General features: G+C 35.7%; 2 protein-coding genes across 2 annotated transcripts; both read left to right on the forward strand.

The window, feature by feature from the left end:
* LOC112054081 (endoplasmic reticulum metallopeptidase 1-like) lies at window positions 1–9,417 on the forward strand. The gene is made up of 10 exons (XM_052885235.1): window positions 1–42; window positions 1,814–1,930; window positions 2,080–2,260; window positions 2,919–3,074; window positions 3,240–3,367; window positions 4,750–4,894; window positions 5,756–5,907; window positions 7,125–7,281; window positions 8,088–8,208; window positions 9,201–9,417. Exons 1-10 carry the CDS (start codon window positions 1–3, stop codon window positions 9,415–9,417), a joined length of 1,416 nt encoding a protein of 471 aa, XP_052741195.1.
* Window positions 9,418–10,862: 1,445 nt separating this feature from the next.
* LOC112057202 (uncharacterized) lies at window positions 10,863–20,372 on the forward strand. The gene is made up of 6 exons (XM_052887085.1): window positions 10,863–11,038; window positions 12,144–12,281; window positions 13,463–13,719; window positions 14,381–14,493; window positions 15,411–15,592; window positions 18,180–20,372. Exons 1-6 carry the CDS (start codon window positions 10,892–10,894, stop codon window positions 18,345–18,347), a joined length of 1,005 nt encoding a protein of 334 aa, XP_052743045.1. The 5' UTR covers window positions 10,863–10,891; the 3' UTR covers window positions 18,348–20,372.
* The last annotated feature ends 912 nt before the right edge of the window (window positions 20,373–21,284 follow it).

The raw sequence follows: 21,284 nt of genomic DNA on the forward strand, positions 1-21,284 counted from the left end.
ATGAAACCAAAAACTGAAGATGATCCTACACCAAGGAGAAACGTACGTTCACTATTTGTATTTATAGTTTAGTGATAGTTATGTATATAGTCTTATAGTATATTTTCTCTAATATAGTTTGTTACTGAACTCCGAAACGGCTGGACCTATTTTTATGAAACTTTGTGAGCCTATCGGAGTAAATCTGAAAATTGGATCGGATATTTCGTACCCCTAAGTGAATAATTTGTAAAGTAAAAGTACTTTAGATAGACAAATAGGTAGGTGGATAGACAAGGTAGCGGATATATGAATTGCACTGATTTTTTTAATTGATGCGGAATTATGTGAATACAAATACTACATAAATAAATAAAATTGAAGACACTTAAATTTCATATATTTGTGTAGTTTCTTATTTAAAACTAGCGGACGCCCGCGACTTCGTCTGCGTGAAACTCGATGTAAACTTTCACCCCTACCCTGCCCTACCCCTACCCTACCTTACCCCTACCCTACCATACCCTACTCCTACCCTACCCTACCCCACCCTTACTCCGTTTTCTAATTTTTATTAATATGAACTTTATACAATAACAATAAAGGTCAAATTGACAACGTTTTAGCCAGAAAAACATTTGTATGGGAAAAAGAAAAGGACTATTTTTATGGTTTTTCCTGAAAATATTCGAATTTTTCTCGCCGTAAGAACCATCCTAAAACTTCATCGAATATTTAAAAAAAAGAATTGGCCAAATTGGTCCAGGCGTTGTTGAGTTATGCGCTTACCAACTCATTTTGCGATTAATTTTTATATTATAGATTAACATTTTTTTACTATTCAATTATGAATGAATGAATGAAGGTTTACGTAATAGAAGCATTCCTTTTTAATACTATATTACTTTTTTTATTATTATAGGTACTTACGGCAAGAACCTATTTTCTTTTTTTTAATTGTCTAATTTGTTTGTTCCTGCTAATCACTGAAACCGGCACACTGATATTAAAAAAAGTATTTCAGTAAAGTAATGTTTTTCTAAGAAATTTCATAGAAATCACAAAGTTCATTTCATCTTACATTGGTGATAATAATAAAGAATCATTAAAAAATAACATTATCATATAACGTGGGATTAGTAAATGAAGTGTCATCTAATTTGGCGATCGATGAATATCATCGATAATAACCACAAATATAGCAGATTATTACCTACCGCCTTTGAATAGATTGAAACTTATCTTTCAAAGTAAAATTAATACTAATTAATAACAAAAACCCAACTCATTACAAATTTAATGCGTGATAAGACGTCCAAACCAAGGACGCGTTAAATAAACTTGGTTCATAGAAAAATGGAGGACAATAAATAATAATATTATATGATACACAATTTCTAGGCTCAAAGTAAATGCGCGTAAGAAATGTTATGCTATATAATTCACTTTTTGTCTTAAAAGTTACAATTTTGAGACTAGAAATAGCCCACAAAATCGATTAAAGAAAAACAGCCTACAAAATCCACACATGCACATAAAACTAAAAATTAGCATACAAAGGCTGCCTTATTGCTATGAGCAATCTATAACAAGCAACATGATGATGATTAAAACGATGATGAGGTATGTTTAGCTCTAGTCCGTGAGATACGATTTTGACGTTCCAGTGGCAGAACATTTTATATGGAGCAATTTACACTGTTTGACACAAAATCGGAAGAATAGCTTCATTTAAAAAGTTATGTAACTGAAATGCCCGATTCCCTGAATGAATACAAATCCGGGTCCAACAGCCGACAAGTAAGAATGCTCTTAAAGTTAAATGAATTTTCAGGTACCTAGTCCATTCTTTGTGTTATTGCTGGGATTTTTCATGTTGGTAGCGTTTGTGACGACAGCTATTGAAGATGAGCTGCCGAGGCCAATTGGAGAGCAAGAAATTGGAGTCAATGTAAGTTTCTCGATTTTAATTAGTTTTGGCGCTATTAAAACATTATTGTACAAGGAAATTTGTTTTTGAGATGTAATTGGGATGGCTACATGGCTTGGTGGATAGTGACCTTGATAATGATAATTTCATTGATGAATGCATTTTTAAAGGATTCAAACACGTTCAGCGAGGAGTCTGCAAAAAAATATCTACAGATAATACTTGGAGACAAGCCAAGAGTATTTGGTCTGGAATACCACTATATCAAAACGAGGGACTTGAAGAACCTTTTTGATAGTATTGCTGCAAAATCAAACATACCGATTCACACAGATTGGCAACTTGTTGATGGTAAGCTGAAAAATGAGGATATTTCAGAGCGTAATTGATGTGTTCTTTATTTGATCAATTAAATATGTATTTGAAAATTTTGGAAGTAAACTAACTCAAAAGTATCTAGTAATAATCTAAGTAACCCATTTAGTCCAACCAGCCGGTATTTTACCCTGGAAATTTCTCAGGGAGTTTTGAAAATGGGTATATTGTTAGATTAGAGGTTCTGTGGTTTTGAGTTTTTCAGCGAAACGCTTATTATATAACAATTTGATATTTTCGTGTGCTGAAACTATTCACTTTACGGAAACAAATATAAGCACGTATATTGTTCAAAATTCAAAAATTCAAAAGTTTAGTTTACAAGCACTTTTGAAACGTCAAGTTTGACTATTTGTAAAAGACTCTACCACCACTTGTAAAAAAAATCTCTAGTTAATTTTGTACATACCTATATTTATAATGAAATAACTTGGAAAAGAGATATCGTCAAAAAAATATTCTAGGCGCTATTTACCAAAGCAGCGCCGCGAGCGGCAAAATGAAAATTCGAAAGGAACATCTCAAAATCCATAAGTTTACCCTTTTTAAAACTCCTGGAAAACATTCCAGGTAAATATCATTTTCTGAATCAAATTAATTGAGTAGTTTATAAAAAGTATTTTATCTGTTCCAGGTTATTTTTGGTTATCAATAGGTTCACCCAGTGTTTACAGAAACCTGTCAAATGTAATAGCAGTCTTGGAAGGTGAAAGTGGGTTTTACCCCAATGGTACCATTGGAACATCGATCCTTGTTAACTGTCACCACGACTCTGTCCCATTTGCAATTGGTAAGTTCTTCTTTCTATCTATTATTTTATCGAAAGAGGTAATAGGAAAATACATGTAGTAACAAATAGTAAAAATAGTAAAAGTCCTTATCAAAAAGTACAATTTTATTTCGTTTAATCAAAAAAAATAACGAAATATGCTTAATTTTAACTTTTTTATATCAGGTGCATCAGATGATGGGTTGTTTTGTGCCGCCATGGTCGAAACATTAGAAAAGTTATCACGACGTACAACTAAACTGAAACACAATATTATATTTATCAGCAATGGAGCTGAGGAAATGGGGTTACAGGTATGAAGACAGAAAAATTAAAGTTAGGCCTCAATCGCACGAGAGTTTTTAACGAACGTTAAAAAGGCGTTCAAATACAACAAATGCAGTCCCGAGTATATATTCACACGAGAGCGTTTTTAAAACACGACACGTGCATTTTTTTAGTGATATAACACAAAAAGTTTGCATAAATGATTGAAAGTCGCGCGGTTTTTCTAACACAATGGGCGTTCCACCGGGTTCAATTCTGGGTCCTTTTCTATTCCTAGTATACATAAACGATTTACCACACCATGTCATTGGCATCTATAGTACGATAGTACTGTTTGCTGCACATCCTTAATTTTTAAGAGTGACAGAAGTAAAGATAATTTCGACGATGTAAACCGTGCCCTATCGCATGTGTCACATTGGTTCACTGTTAACAAATTACTTTTAAATGCAAAGAAAACTAAATGTGTTGAGTTTTCATTACCAAATGTTATAAAATTAGATAAGTCTATAATGATCGATGGTGAAACAATGGAAATGGAGAATTCCACAGTTTTCCTGGGAGTGACCTTGGATTCTAAACTTCAGTGGGGTGCTCATATAGAAATTGACTAGTCAACTGACGTATCAAAAGTGCTTGTAAACTGAGCCTACTTGAAATAAATGAATTTTCAATTTTGGGCGTTGGAAATAGACCTTCATTCAACTTCATAACATAAGTACGCTAGATCCACCAACGCTGGATTTTAACGCATCACTTCTTACTCTCGTGTGAAAGAGGGCTTTGTAATTTAGATAGAGATAGACTACTATCTCTATTTAAATTACAAATAATAAAATTACATTTTTAAAGGGAAGCCATGGATTTTTAAGTCATCCCTGGTCAAAAAACTGTATTGCTGTTGTAAACTTGGACGCAGCTGGAATGAATGGGCGGCCCAATCTATTTCAGGTAAATACTCCTACTAAATTGCAAGTATTTGTTATGAAACGTAGCGAAAATTTCGTCTGCCGCAAGTGCAATGTGTGACCAGTGTTTAATATTGAGCAAGTGAAAGATTTTAAATTAGAAAATATTTTCTTGCCAACTCAAAATTTATTCTTGTTTGGTTTTACAATTTAACGTAAAAATATTACTACTCAATTAATGTTTAATTAGTTACCTAAATGGAAATAAATGAAATTATCAACAGGTAAACTAAATTAGCGGTTAACTAACTCCGCATTTCTTTTTATTTTTTTTTATAAAAAAAAAATTATGTTCTAAATTTGAATTTATTTTTTTGCCTAGGCAGCAAAATCGAGCCAAAAGAAAATTTTCCGAGCAATTGAGATGTAAACAATAAATAATTTTACATTTTGCTTACTGTACTTACATAAACATGTACGAAACATTTAACTTGTCGTAGGTAACAGACGCTAGAGTACTAGAAGCATTTAGAAGATCAACCTCAAGACCGATGGCTCAAAGTTTAGGAGAATTCCTCTTTACTAACAGAATTATACCATCTGATACCGACTTCCGGATATGGAGAGACTTCGGTGATATCATGGGTAAGATTCGCTAAAAATATTCATAACTAGCTGACGCCGCGCGGTTTCACCCGCGTGGTTCTCGTTCACGTAGGAATACGTGGATAATATATAACGTTTAAGCTTCCTCGATAAATTGGCTATCTAACATTGAAAGAATTTTTCAAATCGGACCAGTAGCTCCTGAGATTAGCGCGTTCAAGCAAACAAACAAACTCTTCAGCTTTATAATATTAGTATAGATTATGATTAAATTTTTATTTTAACTATATTAATCGTTTTTTGACTGTAACCACTTAACACATAATAGTACAAGGCTACAGGATTATTATTCGACGGCTACGTGGCGCAGTTTGTATTGGTAGTGACCTTGATGCAGAAAGCATCCAGTAGATTTGATTGCTATTACTGGAAAATATTTGTTATTTTGTTTTTTCCAGTGTGTTGGGGAGGGATTAATAATAAACAATTAAAAGCCCCCCATCGATTAAGTAAAACTAATTAAGTAACACAGTGTATGTGTGTTTGTACCTACATTATATACCTAAGTTTGTACGGTCCATAACAAAGTTAGAAAAGACACTGACGACACCAAGCGATTCGCTGGGATTCGCTGGATTTGGATTTGGCTGCTCAAGATAGTGATTTGGAAGTCCCTACAAAAAAAAGATGGAAGTCCCTGTCCTGCAGTGGACTTCCATCGATTGATATGATGATGATGTTGTTGATAACACCTAAGCAATTTACGTATACCTAGTATATAAATGTATATGATTAAATCAGCTATGTTAATCCCCATAATACAGACTGTGTTTACTTTAAAGCTAGATAGCCGCCATGTGTGTTTTGTCCAAATATATTTATTTCTGTTTGTACTCGTAGGTATCGATTTAGCGTTCGTTCAATGGGGTCACATATACCACACACGAAACGACAGGATTGAGTTAATTAGAGACGGCGTCATGCAAAATGCTGGAAACATGCTTCTTCCCCTCGTACAGACCTTGGCAGACTACGAAGGCTTAGTTAACAGAGTACGTAAGTTTGATGAAACTTTCAATTTATTTATTTAAGTAATGATATTGGACTTCTGCGGAAGCCAGACTTACCTCATTTTAGGAAGCTTTTTTTATTGTTTACAAGTTACTTACACCTTAATTACAATCCCACCATCACTTACCAACAGTAAGTGATGATGCGGGCTAACTTGTTAGGAGTTGGATGAAAATCCACATTAAAAATATGATAATTTTTTTAATCTAGTAGAACGATAATGAAGAAGACCATTTGTCAAATAGCCTATTATCAACATAATATGAGAAATCATGTCCCTAATCAACAATTACTTTGCGAAAACAGTTTGAAAACACCGTTAAAGATCTTTAAAGGGTCTCTAGCGAATGGTTGCCATGAAGCTAAGGGTCTGTGAAGTGAAGACTTGATATCCCATACAAAATATCAAACAATTGCTGTTTATATTGGCATAACTTTTTTTTTATTCTGTACAAGTAAGCCAACTACAATTTCACTTGATGGTAAGTGATGATGCAAGATGGAATCGGGCTAACTTGTAAGGAGTAGGATGAAAATCCACACCCTTTTTGGTCCTTTTTGGTCACTACACGATATCGTACCGGAACGCTAAATCGTTTGGCGGTTCGTCTTTGCCGGTAGGGTGGTAACTAGCCACGGCTGAAGCCTCCCACCAGCCAGACCTGGACCAATTAAGAAAATCTCAATCGGCCCAGCCGGGGATCGAACCCAGAACCTCCATCTTGTAAATCTACCGCGCATACCACTGCGCCACGGAGGCCGTCAAATTGAACGCTTACTTCCAAAGCTATCACGATCCAAACTCCATACTTTCTCGTACAAGCCTGAGTTGTCAACCTTTCAGAATTAATAAAATGAGGTGGGTATGTCTGGTCATCACACGATCTCGGTTTCGTCGTTATCAACCCATATTCGGCTCACGGCTGAGCTTGAGCCTCCTCTCAGAATAAGATGGGTTAGGCTTAGTCAACCACGCTGGCCCAATGTGGATTGGCAGACTTCACACACGCAGAGAATTAAGAAAATTATTTGGTATGCAGGTTTCCTCACGATGTTTTCCTTCATATTCAATTTCTTAAAATGCACACAACTGAAAAGTTGGAGGTGCATGCCCGGACCGGATTCGAACCCACACCCTCCGGAATCGGAGACTGAGGTCATATATTTACTTTATTGTAGCTTGTATACTTTGTTTTAGGTTCCACGTTCAACAGCCGTATATTTTGACTACATGGGCTGGTTTCTCATAACATTTACACGATCTGCGGCCCTGGCGGTTGACATACTCGTTGTGCTGTTGGGATTTACGAGTGTCGCCTATCCAATATTCATATTTGGAATTAGTACACAGACAAGTAAGATATTTATCATTAACAACCTATTTTGATGACCCAGTACGATGGACCAAGGCACCTTCCCACAAGGGGACATGCAGCTTAGACCCACCACGCTGCTTCAATGTGGGTTGGTGGGCTTAGGGTGATAATGGTACATTAACGGCCACTATCAGATGTTAATGATAGTGTCCAGGACCAACGGTATTGTACACCACCAATTTCCCAACTCTGGACTGAAAATATCTTACAATAAAAAAAGCTCATTAGGTATTTTATGACCCCAGATTCGAACCCAGGACCTCAATCTGAAGCCAAATATTCCAACCACTAGATCAACAAGCCAGTTTAGTAAGACATTATTAAATATTTAATATTAATTGATTTACAACGTTCAGATGATGGATAGCTTTTTTTTAGACATATACTTAATTATCCATTAAAGTATTAGGCGAGTGATAAATAGAAATACCTAAAATGATAAAAATCATACGTCTAATTAGAATTTCATAATATTATAAGTATCGTTAATACTTAGTTAATATTATGTAAACGTGAATTTGAATATGAAGATAACGGAAAATACTGTTTTTATCGTCGGCAAAAATATTTGCATTTATGATTACTCATACAATTTGAGAATTTATGAAACGCAGTATAATAAATTACTAGCGGACCCGGTTAAGCTTCGCTTTGACTTATGTGCGCCTCATCTCCTACCTGCAATTGCTCCATAGAAAATTCCACCCCCCATTTTAGGGAAGTGAGGTTTGAGAGGAGTTTGTAAAATGAATGTTTTTCTATGATCGTTTTTCTTTTTTTTTCAGCTTTGTCGTTCATTCGTGAGTTGTTATGGTCTCTCGTGGGTCGTTTTCTAAGCATAGTGAGTGGAGCAGTCGTTATCACCGTGTTTGCTTCTATTATGATCGCTACGACCATACAAATGAGGTGAGTTACAATAAAATACTATGTATACTAACGTGACTAAATAATTTGGTAGGTGATTTCATTTAGAAACATCTGAGTTTTAGTAATCGCTATAAATAAACGATATAAATCGTTCAAATACTTCGACTTCGAATCGTAATCACTTATCAAAATTGTAATTTAGCTATCCCTTCTATAATTAGAATCATTATTATTTATAAAGGCGATCTTTATTTAGAAACGCTATATTTTCTTCTAGGAATTTTGTTGAACGAATACATATGGTGGGTACGACATATCTATTCGTTTGATGACAACATATCGGTTTCGAACTATAGTCCCATACATTTCTTAGTTTTCGATAGCGTTTACGATCTTGGAAAATGACCATGGGCATTAGGATGCTACAAACCGATTTTGATGATGGCTGAAAAAAACCATTTAAATGAATAATCTATTATTAAATATTAATATCGTTTTCTTTGCTCCTTTTATTATTTAGGTGAAATTTTAATGATTAATATATTTTTTTAGATATTTATCAGCCTATTGGCTTATAGCCCCGTTGTATTGGTTGCCATATGTGCTTGCATCAGTGGCTGGTGCTCATGTGTTTGACTTCTGGCGAAGCAAAAAGGTAGAGAAATTGTGATAATTGTCAGTTTATATTTATATGTTAAGCAAAGCAAATGTTTATTGCTTGCACTACCTAATAATATAAAAAGTTATCAAATTCATGAAAAGCCAGCCCATAAACAATACTCTCTAACTCTATCATAGCGTATAGTGTTCTTCTTGAAGTCTTGAGTTTTCTGCAACATTTTAGTCATATGGTTTGTAGTATGACTGTTTTTTTATTGAATTAGAATATAGGTCCACGTAGGCTGAACATTGATGGGTGTAATGAGTAACACATCAAAGAAACTGCATTTAATATAATTCTGTATTTTCACTAAGTTTGACATTTATAGTCTCAGTATTACGAGTGTACGTATGTACTTGAACATTTTTAGATATCCTACTATAAGTAATTTCTTATTTATAGACAAAACTGGACTCATCAATGCGGACTATTCAAGCAATGGCGGCCACACGTTTCATCATAACGGTGTTTATGCTGGCTCTATGCTGCATACCAATGTTCTTCAACGTCAGATATCTGATAGGAACTCCTCTGTTCTTGATGTGTGTCGGCAGTATGATCTCTATGACGGTGGTTCGATACTCTAAAGTTAATGGTAAGTTAAGGAAACTAATATTTATTACAATACTAGCTGACGCCCCCCGATTACACCTGCGTAGTTCTCGTTCCCATGAGAATACGGAGATAAAATATACATATTAATATCATAAATAACGTGGCTTTCTAGTGATAAATATTTTTGTATTTTTTTTAATAATAATGGCTCAGAAAACTGAGTTGCTGTTTGAGCTGTAATCTCGCGGCTAATAGCAGACTCTGCCAACCTTGTTCCACTGACTTTCATCATCATCATCATCATCATCATCATCATCATCATCATCATCATCATCATCATCATCATCATCATCATCATCATCATCATCATCATCTTCATCTTCATCCACATCATCATCATGATGATCATCATCATCATCATCATCATCATCATCATCATCTTCATCGTCATCTTCATCATCATCATCATCATTATCATCATCACCGCACAAACATAGACCTCTGGCATGGACTTTTAGACACAACGGTCTGGAGCCGCCAGCATACAGCAGTTCCCTGTCCTCGGTCCACCTAGTGAGGGGGTCGACCAACACTGCGCTTTCCGGTGCGGGGTCGCCATTCCAGCACCTTGGGACCTCAACGTCCATCGGCTCTTCGAATTATGTGGCCTGCCTATTGCCACTGCAGCTTCGCGACTCGCTGAGCTATGTCAGTGACTTTGGTTCTTCTGCGGATCTCCTTATTTCTGACTGAGGGGTATCAAAATAATGATTGATATTGCAATGTGACATTCGGGTTCAATTCCCGCCATTTCTGCAATTTTAGACACATTATGTAATTTTTGTACATCAATCAATCAATTCATCAAAGATTGATCAAAAAGCTACAAGTACAAAATGATAACAGATAAAACATGAAAAACGTCATGTTTTTTTGGCTACTGGATAATAGTTGAAGTAGGTGTTCTCTTGATGTCATGATAATGTTTGCGTAACTGATAACGAGATTTTGCATATCAGTTTATTTCACTATCATGGATAGATTTGTTTCCAATGGTAGATTTATTTCCTATATCTGCTTCCGAGTATGTTGTTCATCTTCAATGTTGTATAAATTAGGTTATTTTTATTGTGAGAGAATACAATAGGGAACTTATGCTTTTACTATCTTATCCTAAGAACTATAGAAATCATGCTCACGTGAAATGGTGGCTAGGATATTGGCTACATTTCCGCGTTGTCAAGCCAGGTTGATCCTATGTGCAAAAAATGAGCCAGCCCTTTTCTAACGAGTCGAGGCAACTAGGCGCGATAAAATAATCAAGTTAAAGGAGATGATCCATTTCAAGTCCACTCTTGTACCCCGTATCATTGAAATTTAAAAAAATACAAGGATTCGAAAAAATGTCTTATGCTGCTTCTAGAGGATTAATAAATTTGTTTTTTATAAGTTTAATTTTATTTATTTTCAGCATGGCAACACCTTGTTTTGGAAGTGCTAGTGCACATGCCCGCGACTCTGTTCACGTTGTCGCTCGGGACACGGCTCCTGGCGCTGATGATACCAATAACTGGTCGCTCCGCCTCCGACTCCCCGGATGTTCTTGTCACTATTGCGGCGGCTGCTGTCACGGTTTACGCTGTTTTTACTGTGGTAGGTTTAACTATTCACCAACTAAAGGTTTCCCTTTAGTTTACAAAATTGACAATCTCTATCTTTCTAAATTATCTATGAACTCTACATTGTTTCACACTTAGATACAAGTTATGTTTTTAACGATCACTAACTGACCCTACTAAAAATTATCCTTAATTTTGAATATATTCATAGCATTCCATCCATCCAACGCGCATTGAAGCAGTGTGGTGGGTTTAAGGTGTATATCCCTGCTACAAGAAGAAGAAGAGTCCTGGTGGTAAAATGGGACGATAATGAAGATATTAAGAAAAAATATGTTGTATAATATAACATGTTATTTTCTTGGAAAAATAAAGATTTAAATTAAAAAAAAATATTAACAAAAATATCTAATACTAGCGGACGCCCGCGACTTCGTCCGCGTGAAATTCAGTTTTTCACAAATCCCGCAGGAACCATGGATTTTCCGGGATAAAAAGTAGCCTACGGGTTAATCCAGAGTAAAATCTATTTCCATTTTAAATTTCAGTAGCCGCAGCGTAAAAGAGGAACAAACATACTTACATACTTACGCACTTTCACACTTACACACTTAAACACAAATTTTCGCCTTTATAATATTAGTGTGATGGTGTCAGAAACTCAAAAACTTAGATCAGATCCTGGCACTTATGTCCCGCGTGTAGGTTTAAGGAGCATCTGTAGGACAATACACTCACTTTCTCTGCTCATGTTAGTCTCCATCCATCTTAATTAACCTTAAATTTATAATTGTAGTCACCATTATTACCATTACTATCACCATCACCATCACCACCACCAACACCACCACCACCACCACCACCACTACCACCATCTCCATCACCGTCACCATCACCATCACCGCCACTACCACCACCACCACCACCACCACCATCACCACCACCACTATGTCCATCACCATCATCATCAGCCGATGAACGTCCACTAATTATTGAACTTGCAGCAGTGGTCACTACCCATACGGTAACGTCTACCAGACATTCACTGGTGATATCGTAATATAGATTTCCACACTTCGCAATCCGCGTCTGACATGATAGACAGTTACTACATTGCATAAACCTTTCACTGTTTTCAGTCAGGAATTGAATTGCTGTTCTCGCGCAAATGGCTGTGGATAGTGTTGTGCGGCATAGGTGCAGTGTGCATCATAGTGATGTTCATCCCCATGAACCCGTACCGAGACGAGAACATCACTCAGAGGCACAGTTGGTTCGTAAGTATCTCCATCTACTCAAATATGTACCTTGAATCTTATCTATTCATTTTACAAAACAAAGTCTATCACTGCATCTGCCTGTCGATCTGTCTGTTTATTCTCATTATATTAATAAAACCCTGAACGGATTGGTAAACGTTTTTAATACCTACAGTTATTAGTAAGAAAAATTTTGATAGAAGTACTTACATAATTTGTCAAGGTTTTAGGTTTAAATCGTAATCGTTAATTATTGGAAGTGTAAAAAGAAGTCAGAAAAGAAATCTTTGATCTTGACAACAAATCCGCGATGGCATGGATAAGGTGGACAATTGTCATAACAAATTAGTTAGAAAGTATATTAGCTCATTATAAGCATACTATCATCGTTATAAATCGTTAGATGGGCCCCTCCATACTAAAGAACGCACAACTTTATGTCATTACCCAAAGACGTGCACGCACATCTTATACGTAACAAGCGCATGCTGTGAGTGGAAGTGGACTTAAAAAAATACTATTTTTTTTATTTTAATCCCTTAATTATGCCTTCGTGTTTATTTTGAAAGTGTAAAAACACAAGCCACAACATGAATAAAGAGAAACGTGTTACGAGTGATGACGTACTCAATGTGCGAAACCAATGACAATGGGGATGATGACTAGGTTTGAATATATTGATTTTTATGATACATTCGGGTAAATAAAGTCAATGGTAACTAATTTATACATAAAAAGCAAAGATTGTCTTGATATTTGCAAAATAAATAAGATTATAAAATTTCAAAATCTATTGAATTTTTTTTTCGTAATTAGATGAAAATTCATACAGTTTTAGCTTCCTTACATTAAACGTGACTTTTTTCAATTAATGAACTATAAACATAAACGCACAAATAACAAAGATATTAGTAATTTTGTTTTAACGCCCATGCAAACCTAACGATCAGCGAGCCAACGACGTCACTAAATCGTGCCATTTTGTATGGAGCGTTTTTCAGGGATCCGCGGCGGATAAATCCCTGTAGCTCCGAAAGTGATGATCGCAGATACCCCGTTACTTTTACAAAATTGCTTTGCTAGTATACTCTTAATTTATATACAATTTAAAAAACTGTCATCATCCCTATTCCGCGACGCTTTGAAGCCCGATACGATCTACGATCGATGCATACTATTTAAACATTTCTTTGTTACAGCACTCTCGGGTGATAAGCTACGATGCGAATTTCGCTGTAGTCAGCAGCACCTCAGGCCTCATAATAGCTAAGACAGACGCTAACAACATACGCGATGCACTGTCAGCGATCCGCAACAGCGAGCTGTATGTAGGAGATGATGCAACTAACGACACCAATCCCAAATTACAAATCAGGGAATCCGATTTGCGAATAATTCAGGAGGAGTGTCAAGGCACGCTGTACTGCGACTTGCCCATATTTTCACCGCGATCATAGTAAATATAAAATTTATCTATATTTATTAACTTTAGGCCGGGTTTCCATTACGCCCTACCGGCAAATTTGCCTGAAACCGGACACCGGACATAGATTTTCACATAATGCCGATGTAATCCGGTGTTATGTGAAAATCTCTGTCCGACATTGTGGCTGTTAAGTTGTAAAATTAAAATAAATTAATTAAGCAGCATTAATAGTTATACGTATACAATATTTAATTAACAGCCATAATGTGTGCTACAAGTTGCGTGGTACATTAACTCGTTCCGACGCTCAGAAATTTTTATTTCCTGGTAACTCTGAATTTTCGTAAATAAAAAAAGTTGATCGTCTCATCGAGATGAAGCTACTCACGAAAAATAAAGTTGATAGTAATCAGTTGTAAAACTTGTTCTACGGAACCCTTACTATTGGTAGAGCGATGGAATGTCAGTCATAAAGATGTAAAAAGCTTTCAGTGTTTTCTTCTCGTCAATCAGTTTAAGAGGTTACTAAGCAATATATTATAGGCTACTTTTTATCCAGGAAAATTTATATAATATAATATAATTTTAGGATTTACAAAAATCTGTATTTTACGCGGGCGTTGTTGTTGTTTGTCGGTGAAAATAAAATTACGAACAAAAATATCATACAATAATATATTGTTTTTTTCAGCACGAACAGTCTGTTCGTGTCCATGACTCCGCCGGATGATTTCGAACCCAAATTATCATTACTGGATCGTAACTGCGCTGGAGATATTTGCAAGCTTACTTTTGAAGTATCTGGTAAGTTATAAATGTAGTAGATATTACTTCTATAAAGTATCTGCCACTGCAGCCAAGTGACAGGTCGATTCACTTTCTACGATCGCAAACGCTTCGAAAACTAGAAAAATAGTATAGGAATAACATTTGCTATCACGTGATCAATATCTGTCATTCCCATGAATTTTTCTAGTTTTCGAAGCGTTTGCGATCGTAGAAAGAGAATCGACTAGCCACTTGGCTACAGGGGCTGTATAGTTTAACTTCAAATGTTTATGCTATTTTTACGAGAAAATCATTGTGTGACCCATTAACTCAACAAATTATTTTATGGAGGTTATGTGGAGCTGAGGCTTACCACGAGTCTCAGAAGAGACGCTCTTTTTTTTTAATAAGAATATTTGCCATATTTTTTTATTATGACCAATATTCCCTTTCCCCTCCAACTGGTCGGGAAAGACTGTGCTAGGAGTGGGTACGACAATAGACCAACGGGGTGAGGATTGAATCACCACCCCTCGGTGATGAGTCCAACCGCTCTTACTGTTGAGCTATTGAGGCTTTAGAGAGTCGTTCCGCTCATTTATCATGCTTCTGCCTTCGAACCCCATCAGGCGATGCTTCTGCGTTGCCCAAGCCCCTATGTGACGCCGTCCTATTAAGAAGCCTACGGCACGGCAATCAGAGAAAAAGCTGCTCAAATGCAGGGTGCAGAACCTCTATAAGATGTTAATGTTAATGACCTGGACCGACAGATGAACGTGCTCGCCGAAGCACGGGGGTACGCTGAGAATTTTATTAAAATTTTCTTAGATAAAAGAAAAACTCAATGTAGCATAGCCCGACCCAGGACTCGAACCTTGTGATCTGAAGCTGCTTAGGCTAGCCACTAGACAAATAGACGTTTTCATTGATTGATTTATTTGAATTATTATCAGGTACCGCACATAACATGATAACGATTTGGCCGCGACCAAACGTCTCTCTAGTTGCGTGGCCCTACGAGACGCCGATGGTTTCCACACTCACGGTGCAGGGGAGACCTGTGTACAATATTAGACAGAATACAAACACTTACAGTGAAGTCCTGGCCCCGTACCTGCTGACCTTGGACTTTAGGGTGAGTATATGGGTTAAATTTGTTATGGGCTTTTTCCAGATTAGCCTTTTTGATTGAATGAAATGAATGCAAGTAAGTAAGGAAGCAGAGGCTGTAATTATCAAAGTGCACGTATGTCATACAACGTTTTATAACACATTTGCGAGGAAACACACTTTCTGAAAATGAATTTGCATCTTTCATTCATCATCATCATTTTTGCACAGATAGCGAAGTGCGCACACCAGCTTTTTTTAGGCAAATGCACCAAAAACAGCCAGTATTACTTATAAAATAAACTAATATTTTTGTGTTTCTGTTAATTATAAATGGTTGTCATTAATTGTTAAAATATTAAAATGAAGAAATTAAATATTTATTTATTATATTTTATCACACAAAGTTAATGTTATTCATAACATGTTAAGCACTTTTCTGATATAAAAACTCTTTGCTAAGTTTTAAAAAAGTACCGTTCGTTTTTAGACGGATGATAAAGGATTTATATTACATTACGATATTGAAATTGGTGAAATAAGAGATACTTTATAAACAAATGTGTTTTAAATGATTTTACACAGAAAAATAACATTTTATTAAAATACGAGTATCAAGTTCCAACTAATTTAATTAAATTAGAGGTTTCCTATTATATTCAACGATATATTTTTTGAAAAATCTTTGAAGAGATTCTCTGAAAATATTTTTCATGACCCTATAAAAACAAATCAGATTGAAATCACACAAATGTTATCGCCGTTTAGTGTTGGAAATAGTAGTTTGTGACGGATATGACGTCGCTCGATCTCGTGTTGGCTTCAGTGTGCTCGTGGCGTTCGAGCCGTCCACATCTCTTGTTGTGTAATTCTTTATGGGTTACTTAGGATAGGCGGAGAGAGTGACTTGAGTGGAAAAGGGGAGTGTTAGTCGACTGTCAAAGGATCCTTTAACCCTACACACATCGTTCACAAGTACGTGACTCCACTCAAGGTCTTTCTCTGCCATTCTAGGGTCTTATTTTGGTTACAGTTTGATTTGTTAATTAAGTTGTCCTGACAAGTGTTGTGAATCATAACCTATGTCCGATATTAGTTTCCTTATATTTGTAGTCACTTTGAGTCCTATAATATCAGAAGTGGGATAAAGAACTTGTGCCCACATAATAAACAAAACGACGTAATTTAAAACTACCCTAAATCAGGCCAATCGTTTTTCATTTCTTTGTTAAATCTAGTATGAGAGAACATTTTTCATAAAAGAGGGTAACAAATTAATTGAGTGTATCATCGATGAGTTTTACATTACGGTATTGTTAAATTCAAATGTAAATAGTGTGTTAATCGTGATTTCAAGTTTTATGTATTGACGGTATAAATTAAGTATTGACGGTATAGACAGAAATTGTTTAGAAATTGTGTTTCACGGTGTTCTGGATGAAATTTTGCGTTTTAATATTATGACAAGACGTGAAATTATGCCGTATAGATTTTGTATTAATAATTGCAACTTATAACTGTTTGAAATTTGTGAATTTTGGTTACCGGATTAAGTAACCCTACTGTAATTTTTCGATAAAAATGAGTCATACACGACCTTACATACAATGGTGACTTGAACTATATATAACCCTAGATACACAAGGCCCATACACACTCATTCGATTAAAAATGAGTCATACACGACCTTCAATAGTGGTTTGTACGCGCTCAAGTTGTCAGTGTAAACGCAACTGCACCAGACACGGACGCGATCCAGGGACGGATGCGCCACCAGGATGGCCGAATGTTATCGCCGTTTAGTGTTGGAAATAGTAGTTTGTGACGGATATGACGTCGCTCGATCTCGTGTTGGCTTCAGTGTGCTCGTGGCGTTCGAGCCGTCCACATCTCTTGTTGTGTAATTCTTTATGGGTTACTTAGGATAGGCGGAGAGAGTGACTTGAGTGGAAAAGGGGAGTGTTAGTCGACTGTCAAAGGATCCTTTAACCCTACACACATCGTTCACAAGTACGTGACTCCACTCAAGGTCTTTCTCTGCCATTCTAGGGTCTTATTTTGGTTACAGTTTGATTTGTTAATTAAGTTGTCCTGACAAGTGTTGTGAATCATAACCTATGTCCGATATTAGTTTCCTTATATTTGTAGTCACTTTGAGTCCTATAATACAACATGAAAGTAAAATGCAACGTGTGACTGCATTATTAACTTGAAAGCATTTTAATAGTATGAAGATTTTTTTTTTTAAATCTTGACAAGTTAGCCCTTGACTACAATCTCACCTGATGGTAAGTGATGATGCAGCCTATGATAGAAGCGGGCTAACTTGTTAGGAGGAGGATGAAAATCCACACTCCTTTCGGATTCTACAAGACCGTACCGTATCGGAACGCTAAATCGCTTGGCGGTACATCTTTGCCGATAGGGTTATAACTAGCCACGGCCGAAGCCTCCCACCAGCCAGACCTGGACCAATTAAGAAAATCTTAATCTGCCCAGCTGTAAATCGAACCCAGGACCTCCGTTTTGTAAATCCACCGCGCATACCACTGCGCCACGGAGGCCGTCAAAAGATAAGATATAGATATATAACTTAGTTTTCTTTTTTGCAGGTACCAGAGTCTTCACAATCGGATATTATTTTGGATTTCGTTCTCAACTCGCACAAAATTAACCATCCGGAAGACTTCACGGATCATTACAAGCAATTGCTTGAAGTCATGCCTGAATACATGAATGTAGCCACTTTCTTGAGTATCCGGAGTAATTATGTATTTTAAGGAACCATCATTATCATCATCATTACCAGACGGTGGACGTCCACTGCTGGACATAGGCCTCCCTGTAAAGACTTCAAAACACCACGGTCTCAAGCCGTTGGATACTGGATCCAGCGGCAGTCAACCTAAAGTGTTTTTCAGATAGCATGGGTACGGTGACATTCGCCTGTATGACGTTACTAATAAGTGAATCCCAACAAACTTTCAAGAGGGAAACGAACTGTCACCCGCACCATCCTATATGAAACGGACTGTAGTGGGGTGCCGACCAAAACTGCGTTTTCCAATGCGCGGTCGCCATTCCATCGGCTCTTCGAACTATGAAAGGAGTTTCATAGTGACTAAATGCAACTGATTTATATAGGTTACTTAAGTTTCGTAAATGAAGATTTATTTTTAAGTAAGTAAGCAAGCCCTCGTTCGCACAAGAGTTTTTTTAACGGACGTTAAAAAAGCATTCAAATATAGTATGAAGTTAAATGAAAATCTATTTCCAACACCCAAAATTGAAACTGCAACACTGCTCGTAAAAGGGTTGTGTTTTAAAAACGTTTATGTTGTTGTGTGAACATATACTTGGGAATGCATTTTCTTTTTTTTTATTCTCTACAATTGACTACAATCCCACCTGATGGTAAGTGATGATGCAATCTAAGATAGAAGCGGGCTAACTTGTTAAGAGTAGGATGAAATCCACACTCCTTTCGGTTTCTACACGAGATCGTTGCATCTGTTGTATTTGAACGCTTTTTTAACGTCCTTTAAAAAAACTCGTGTGAATGGCTAAGAGTCATAGCAAAATTTTTCCGTGTTATTTTTTCACAATGGTGACCTCTCCCGGTAATTTAGAGTTCCGCTACTGGGAAATGTTATAGGGAAATATATTTACTAACATAATAGGAAGTGATTAGAAGAATATTCTGCTATATTATAATAGTTATCATATACTTATAACAAGTAGATATAGTCTTAACAAAATATTCTTCTACTCTAATAAAGTTCTAATAATTAATACCTCTAAGTTATCTAGTCCGCAGTCAAGGAGTCGAGAATCATTTAAAGCGTTTTATGAAAATAGCCATGATTAGCAGCTAGATAGACGAATTTAGCTGAAAATAGTACAAGTCACTAAATATAATGTTTCTGTTTACATTTCGATATTCTATAAAAAAATACTAAAGTAGTTTATTTATTTATTTACAGAATTTCCTAGTTAGTAGTAGTTAGTGAATTGATTTTGGAAATGGTGTCTTCTATGAGTAGTATTTAGTATTAAGATATTAATTATTATAGTTGTTGGTACTGTCCTACTTAGCAGTCATATTTATAGATTGAAGCTCAAAAAAATTTTGATAGCATAGATAAATTCAAGTTCGCAGTTTTTTAACGGTCTCTTGCCATCTCTGTCATTGTTATATTATAGCATATTTTGACACTCATTTATTTATTTCTCCTTTTTTTAATTTTTAACAATGTTTTACATAAAATAAACAAAACACTATTAAAAATTTATAAAAAAAAATTAACCCTCCCAACTTAACTGAACTAAAAATTAACTGTTGATCCAACAGTTAAGTGAAAGCTTCTTAAGATGTTGGTCGAAGCTTTTCGCCATAAGACCATTGACTGAAACAACCATCGGAACAATAATTGACTCAACATTCCACATGGACGATTCCACATAAAAATGTAACAGCTATATATTACAAAATGTTTGAGCAACATCAATTATTTTTTATAAAAATTGTTTAAGAAAAACGTTTGTAGTAGGTACCAGCTGGTTGTATTAGCTATTATTATGTTAGTGCAATTATGTAGCGAAATCAATGAAAAGGTTGTAAATCTATGTACACGTATGTTTCTCTGAAGTTCAATGATATAATTTTAACATTAGTTCCCTCATAGTTGCAATTTAAGTTAATTTATTTAAACAATTTTCTTGCAAAAAGTAACAATCAATCATTCAATAAAAATATTCTATGGAACCTGATGTTGAAAGTAGGTACTATTAAATAATGGTATGTATGCGTAGTTATAATATTTGCTATTATGATATTCATGACAATCCTATGAATAATTATTTACGTGTAAATCAGAAAATTATTTTTAAGCTGTACATAAATACTGTAAATTAAATATTTTATAAAATATTATAATATGTTTTGTCGTATCATTTTTATTCCTTGGACACAATTTAATGCAAACATATAATAAACATGTGTTCGTCAACCCACGATACCCACAGCCCATCACTGGGCGAGCGCCAGCGCTATAGGTACAAGATAGAAAAATTTTCTTGTCAAACTTTACTTTTTAAGCAACTTTATGATTCACAAATGCTTCAAAAAAAGCGCCGCAGACGAAGAGATTGATTGACTAAAACCTTGTAGTTAAGGGAAATTCTCCCGAGCATCCTGTACATGATTTTTAGATGTTAATAATATATTTGTATAATTTCTATATTTGTACGATAGTTCTGAAATTTGGAATTCTAGTGAAGCAAACGGGATTTAATATATCAACCAGAGTTCATACGTTTATCTATACTAATATATAAAGCTGAATAGTTTGTTTGTTTGAACGGGCTAATCTCAGGAACTACTAGTCTGATTCGAAAAATTCTTTCAGAGTTATAGCCCATTTATCGAGGAAGGCTATATTTTATCCCTTTATTCCTACGGGAACGAGAACCACGCTGGTGAAAACGCGCGGCGTCTACTATATATATGTTATAATAAAAGAAATTTTTGAGTTATTAAGTATACAAAAGTTATTAAGTATACTAAATGGTTCGTGTCGCTATGTTCTTAGATATATGACTTTGTCGCTGTGTTGTTACTCGTTCTTTGTTATTTCACTTGTGATGCCCGTCCGCGCGTGTTTATTTTAGAAGAGTTCCATTCAGTGTGCTTAGTGGGAGTTTTCAATGTTTTTATA

This window comes from Bicyclus anynana, chromosome 2 (assembly GCF_947172395.1).
Source record: "Bicyclus anynana chromosome 2, ilBicAnyn1.1, whole genome shotgun sequence".
NCBI lineage: Eukaryota > Metazoa > Arthropoda > Insecta > Lepidoptera > Nymphalidae > Bicyclus > Bicyclus anynana.

Excerpts from the sequence above, each read along its gene's own strand:
- LOC112057202 (XM_052887085.1), top strand. The coding sequence starts at position 10,892 with ATGCCCGCGACTCTGTTCACGTTGTCGCTCGGGACACGGCTCCTGGCG. Across the intron at positions 14,494-15,410 it reads GCTTACTTTTGAAGTATCTG|GTACCGCACATAACATGATA; the intron begins GTAAGTTATAAA and ends AATTATTATCAG. Across the intron at positions 15,593-18,179 it reads TGCTGACCTTGGACTTTAGG|GTACCAGAGTCTTCACAATC; the intron begins GTGAGTATATGG and ends TCTTTTTTGCAG.
- LOC112054081 (XM_052885235.1), top strand. The coding sequence starts at position 1 with ATGAAACCAAAAACTGAAGATGATCCTACACCAAGGAGAAAC. Across the intron at positions 43-1,813 it reads ATCCTACACCAAGGAGAAAC|GTACCTAGTCCATTCTTTGT; the intron begins GTACGTTCACTA and ends ATGAATTTTCAG. Across the intron at positions 2,261-2,918 it reads AGATTGGCAACTTGTTGATG|GTTATTTTTGGTTATCAATA; the intron begins GTAAGCTGAAAA and ends TATCTGTTCCAG.